Source organism: Temnothorax curvispinosus, unplaced genomic scaffold (genome assembly GCF_003070985.1).
Source record: "Temnothorax curvispinosus isolate PA1 unplaced genomic scaffold, ASM307098v1 QBEX01013744.1, whole genome shotgun sequence".
NCBI lineage: Eukaryota > Metazoa > Arthropoda > Insecta > Hymenoptera > Formicidae > Temnothorax > Temnothorax curvispinosus.
This window is the reverse complement of record NW_020223524.1, coordinates 1-6,175: the sequence shown is the minus strand read 5'-3', so window position 1 is coordinate 6,175 and position 6,175 is coordinate 1. Positions and strand designations below refer to the sequence as shown.

At 33.7% G+C, this 6,175-nt stretch overlaps 2 protein-coding genes across 3 annotated transcripts; both read right to left on the bottom strand.

Annotated features, from left to right (window-relative positions):
* Window positions 1-6: 6 nt before the first annotated feature.
* Window positions 7-2,173, bottom strand: LOC112463944 (saccharopine dehydrogenase-like oxidoreductase; the record flags this gene model as incomplete). The annotated part of the gene is made up of 6 exons (XM_025030680.1): window positions 1,912-2,173; window positions 1,211-1,408; window positions 932-1,107; window positions 543-859; window positions 177-326; window positions 7-101 (listed from the first exon to the last, which is right to left on the bottom strand). Coding segments are annotated over exons 1-6 (940 nt in total), but the record flags the coding sequence as incomplete, so codon positions are not given.
* Window positions 2,174-3,291: 1,118 nt separating this feature from the next.
* LOC112463943 (serine/threonine-protein kinase fray2-like) lies at window positions 3,292-6,169 on the bottom strand. Of its 2 annotated transcripts, none has more exons than XM_025030678.1 (3): window positions 5,982-6,169; window positions 5,394-5,507; window positions 3,292-5,313 (listed from the first exon to the last, which is right to left on the bottom strand). In XM_025030678.1, exons 1-3 carry the CDS (start codon window positions 6,164-6,166, stop codon window positions 5,091-5,093), a joined length of 522 nt encoding a protein of 173 aa, XP_024886446.1. In that variant the 5' UTR covers window positions 6,167-6,169; the 3' UTR covers window positions 3,292-5,090. The 2 variants fall into 2 exon arrangements, with proteins under 2 accessions (XP_024886446.1, XP_024886447.1); XM_025030679.1 differs by having other exon boundaries at window positions 5,988-6,169.
* Window positions 6,170-6,175: the final 6 nt, after the last annotated feature.

Below are 6,175 nucleotides of genomic sequence, written 5' to 3'. Positions count from 1 at the left end.
CTTGCACACATACTCGTAAAAGTAAATTACGACCCCATGCTGTGCGAGACATGCATAATAAATTTATACCAGTAATGGCGCCTTTCAAGAACTCAAAGGACCTAATAATAAACGTACAAAATTTTACAGAAATTATTTGTCAAGATTCATGGCGTTTCTATCAGTATTGTACTGACTTCAACGTGAGGTAAACTTGAACTTGCGCTGGCCTCTTTTTGTAATTGTCGTACAAGAATCGCTGTGTACGAAGAGATGCAGGACGGTCAGCAAACGTTAAATATGGCACGGACCAGCCTTCAGAAACATCGCTTCGGTGCAGCATACCTCTACAATGAACGAAAATAGCGGAATTATTAATGCTGCACATCATTAATATAATTACACTTTTTTCTTATTATATCAATATATGTATATAATTGTCTTATATAAATTTGTATAATTTTTAAACACTTGGTACGCACATATAAAACAGATTTATACTGTGCTTACAAGTTGACTTCTAAAACGTAACTTATAATTATACGTGATATCTAAAGAAATGCCTTGATTCTAATTTCGGCGTAAGTTCGGGCAGTTTGGTAGGATACAACTTAGTATATAATTCCTGTAGTTCGTTTGGATAAGCCAAATTGTATATTAGGGACTCCCAAGTTGTATAGTTCATACATGGACTTTTCTCAGTGTCGGTTGGCCACACCTTTACGTATACTTCAACAGCATTGATTTCTCCTTCAAATTTCTGTTGCGTGAAAATAATTCCCAAATCGCTAGGAACACAGACCACGCCACAAGCGTTTACCATATAAATGCAAGCTTTTTGTGCTGCGTGATTGTATTCTAATTGCATTCTCTCCATAAACTATTAAAAATAGATAATATCAGAAGTCATTATCAGCGATCATTATTTGAGATTTTTTAATTTTTTAACTACCTCTTCTTCGGCAGTGACATCAACGTAATGAGTGCAAGTAGCAATGCACGCTTTAATAACTGGTTCTCCGTAAAATCTATATGGACCGCAACAGTTGATGAGTACCTTTGCTCGCTCTGCCATTTTCTTGAGAGACTCCTCATCTTTTATGTCAGCTACAATAACAGGTATATCGTCTGAAAAGATGTATATGTAGTATAAGAGTGTTCGTTAATAATAAAACAAAATTAAAAAATTGGCCATTTCTTCAAAATAATTAACTTTAAGTATTAAATGTACTTTTTCCAATATCGGAGGCAAATTCCTTAACAACCGCGTCTAAAGCTTGCCTCCTACGACCAGCAATACCAAACTTCATTTTCTGCTCTTTGCACATATGTGTCGCATCTTTCACTACATATTTTCCGGTGTATCCAGTGGCACCAAATATTATCATATCTAAACGATTATCCTGTAATCTAGCCATTATTCTGTAATCTAGCAAAATGATCATTTATATAATATTTTTCATAACTTATATATATTTTACTTGACAAAACATTTTTTTGTTAATATAAATCTAATTGAAAATAGAATTTATACATACTTTGTTATGGAAAATAAATAAGCTATATTATTTTGACCCTTAAAAGTGATTTCTCTTACTTTCCGTACTTTCTTATTTTGCATTTATTTAATTTTACAAAGTGGACGTAAATAAATTATTTGTGAATATATATTAATAAGCGCTTCTTGTAATCTTTTTGCAATATATTCGAAATGTTAATTATTAAATTCAGCACTTTACAATTCTCACGCAATTCATACGTGTCCTCAAAAAAATTGATATTAAGTGCAACTTATTACATTCCACGAGTAAATGCAATTTATTGCGAATATCTTAATATAGAATATTATATAAATCTCAAACCTACTTTATAAGCAATAAAAGAAAAGTTATCGCGTGCCTCAGGTCATTTTAATAAATCAGTTTGTATTACCCATGAGAACTGCAGAAACCAGTGCCTATTCTGTAAATCGCCTGTTATGCAAGGAGCTTTACTCTTATAACGACAGTTTCGTTATCGTTATATTTGTGTTGCGCAGATATCATATATATGATAAAAAAAGCTGCGCAACGAGAATATATATAACGATAACGAAACTCTGTCGTTAAGAATTACAGAATAGCCCCATAAAAGTTTATGTCACAATTATTACTTTAATAAAAAAAAATCAGAAAATTTCCTAAGAATACTTTGTGAGTAGATAAATACCCGTGCAACGTTTAACCTAGAACTCGGAGTTTCAACTTTAAGACGACAAAGAATTCTGATGCAGTCTAATGGGATGCATCAAGAGTATAACAGCAACAATAATGATCATGATAAATTGCAAATAATAATGACACAAATATATATATGTATTTAGTCTGTTGTCCACGTATTCAAGAATTCTTTATAGAAAAGATATATATGCGAAAGTATTACACATTATAATCGCACTTAGTTAAATTTAAAATATTAAATATTTAAATGTGTACGCATGTATAGGAGATCGAAAGATTTTCATAAAAAAAAAAAATAATTTTTGGTATTATGTTTTAGACACAAATAACGCTCACCACTACCATGAAAAACTTTTCTGCAGATATATTTTCAGAAACGCAGAGCAATCTACAATAAAGATAGATAAAATACGTTGTTATGATCGCTTTACATATCTAATATATACGTACGATATTAAACTCTATTCCACTATGCCACTGTATTCCATTCTCCGAATTGGTATTTACAACTCGCATCCTTCTTATCCCCTTTACTTCGTGCATTGTCGTACATTTCGCAATGCTCCTCTCATCGTTTCTCGCACAATCGGATGTTCGTAATAAATTATAAATAGCTCTTATTGCGCCTGAAACATCACTTCGCAAATGAAAATCTCTAACGAGCAGACTTCTGTTGCCACGCGATCAATTCTACCTCCGAACACAAGACAATATGAATTATACATTCGTTTCTTTCTTAGCTCAAAACTGTATCGTCACGAATATGTTATCTCACTTTCTCAATACTATTTACAGAAATGCACATGAAAATTGCAAGATCGGCTTCACGCGGGCGCGTAAAATAATCTACAAAATAATTTATTTTATATACGTTCATAAGATACAGTGTGTTGTTCAGCATGCAGTGTCAATAGTTTCGGATCATACAAGATAATATACGTTCTACAAGTCGCTCGACCGTGTTTATTCATTTTCTATGAATATAAAACTTTATGAGAAGTTCTTCCTTATGAAAAAGAAACATTATCAGCTGTTTATTAATTATTAATTGGAGCAAACATGATTAATTATTTTTAGAGTCATTCTCTAAATTTTTAATCCTTTCAGTTGAAAAATATTAATAATTTACAAGCGATGTTCTTAATTATAGGTAATATATAAAATCCTTACACATCAATGTTCCTTCTTCCTTTTGACTGAAACAAGATTGAGGTAGCAAATGCCTCCTCGTACTCTATGTTAAATAAAGAAGTAACGCTGTATTAAGTGATTCAACAGTTCGATACGAACGGAGTATAACTATCGATCTTACACTAATATTTACAAGTATGTCACATTAGTTTTGTATGTTCAGAATACAAAACTATGGTACCATAAAATAATGAACGCAAAAATAGTACTCTATTCTCTTTAAATCGCAAACGCGTCAGAAGACTATTGAAAAAAGGTGCGATCCAAACTGTGTTTCCACTGTATTTTGATTTGCGTAACAGATTATGTTCGGTGGTTGCTGAATTAATGCGTTAATTGTCCCTGCGACCGGTATTTCGCTAGCAAGTGCAATAGATCGACTCATCGTATGATTTCACCGTACATACCGGATCGGACAATCTCACCTCCGTGAAATACGATGTTCCTTTAAAGTGTTTTAATTTTTTATATATATAGAAAATTTATACATTGATGATTAGATTTGTACAATTTCACAGACGTTGTGCTACAACGTAACATTATGTCCGTTTATGTCTACTGTAACTTCATCAGATTGTGTTAGCATAAAGCCAGCTAATATGTTACTCTCATCTGATTCTCAGATGAGAACGACGAAATCAGGTATCATCGCTCGAGACGATTATGTGCGCGAGCTATGTTTCTAAACTGAATATACATATATGTAATTAGTATCGAAAATGCAAAATATATGCGCGTAGCGCGGAAGCAGTTTACTTATTTTACATAACGAAAGATACGATAGAGGGAATGTGGCACAATCGACTCTATCGATGCTTGGGAGTAATTTAGAGCGTGGCCCATTTAGCATTACCTAGAACGCGTGACGCTCTAGAGCGCTAAGATCTTTGAAAACATCGATCAATTTGTGCAAACGCTGACAATGTTAGTAACACCAGGAGCAGATACTATTTTGAATCGTCAACTGGACCGCATCCAAACTGTATAATAGAAAATACATACATTCGTGATTCCAATAATGTCGTCGTAAATTTTTCTCACAATTGCACGATAAAATCGAACTCAAATATGCGAAAAAGAATTGGTTTATTAATAAAAAAAATTGTAAAAAGTACAATCGTACTTTAGAGTTGTATTCTAGTATAATTTGGATGATTTTCACACATATATTGTAGATATGGAAAACTCTTTTTACATAGGATGATTTTTGTGTATAGCGATGAAAATTCAAGGAAATTATACCAGTTACAATTCCATTGATACTTAAAAAGAAGCGAATACACACTGTTTGTTCGTTCGTATCTCTCAACATTCCTCGACAAATTCCGATACATACGTTCCAATATATAAAAATTTCTCTTCTCGTTATGTGCTGAGGATATAATTTGATCTCCCTCGTTTATCTTTTCTTTTCACAATCTACACATATGTAAAAGTTTCTAATAGGGAGTACCATGCACATCCTAAACACATCTCCGACATCATTATTATCCGAATATAATAAATATCGGAATAATTTTTTTTTATACATATAGATACAGATATGGTGCATGCTCACAAAAACATCGTGCACCGTACACTCAGTACTTCTCCCATGCAGAGACTTGAGAGAACCAGTGTCGTCGCAAACGCTCTCACTCGCAGCACAATTATACACAAAACGGTTTCGATACCGTGTCACAACCGAGGAAGGAAGAAGCACTAGGAGTTGGCATTTGGTGGCGGTGGTCTTCTATCGTAATCCCGCCTGTAATCTTTGTTCGGCCGCCAATCGTTGGAGTAGCCATCTCCTGCATAACCACGACTTCTGAAATGACTCGAGGCCATATCCGTGGGAGGATAACCACCGCCACCACTACTACTACCATAGCCACTTGGTCCATATCCGTAATTTGGTGGTCCCGACGAGTATCGATAATAATCACTGAAAAACCATCCATATTGAAACAAAATTCATGAAATAGATTATCGGCGAAATTTGTAAATAAGATCCCCATTATTTACCTTCTTTTGTCGTTCATGTGCATACTACGATCTCGATCTCTATCTCTGTCTCTATGATAACCACTGGACATTCGACCATAAGGATCGAAGCGATCGCGTTTGTGATCTCCGAATCTGTCAAAAGAAATTGCAACAGTTGAGAAGCAGTAAAAAAAATATATGTATATAAATAGCGATAAAAACAAAGATTTCTATTCATGCTCAACCCTCCGTCTGTATACGTAAGTCAAGGCCAAAATGATATCTGCTCGTAACTGTAAAATTTTCAAGCCTGCCAAAAAATATTAAATAAACGATATTTATTAAAATGACTATAAAATCGTCAGCTACAATGTAGATAGATGTTTCATAAATTTTTTCAGTTTTTTTTTAAATACAGGCAGGGAAAAATAGTGTCTAACGTGACAGACTTACGTATACACTTCGAGGGTGCAAAAAAAAAAGTATACAGACAGAGGATTAATGATCTAAATAATTTTGCATTAGATGAATAAAATAAAATCCGAATTAAACTAAATATGAAAATATAAGTACTGGAAAATATATTTTTAACATCGAAATATATATGGATGTAGAAAATGAGCTTACCCGTACCTGCCGTCTCTCATATCTCTTCCGTCTCTAGGTAACCAATGATCATCTTCCCTACTACCGCTGTAATGCCCCATATTATATCCATCTCTCCTCATTCTGTCATCTTTACTTATACTTAATCTGTCACTTCTGTCGTGCCCTCTATCTCTATCTCTGTCACGATCTCTATCCCTTTTCATATCTTTATG

Coding starts and splice junctions, on each gene's coding strand:
- LOC112463943 (XM_025030678.1), bottom strand. CDS start 6,166: ATGAAAAGGGATAGAGATCGTGACAGAGATAGAGATAGAGGGCACGAC. Junction 5,508..5,981: donor ATGAGAGACGGCAGGTACGG/GTAAGCTCATTT, acceptor TTCTTTTGACAG/ATTCGGAGATCACAAACGCG. Junction 5,314..5,393: donor CACATGAACGACAAAAGAAG/GTAAATAATGGG, acceptor ATGGTTTTTCAG/TGATTATTATCGATACTCGT.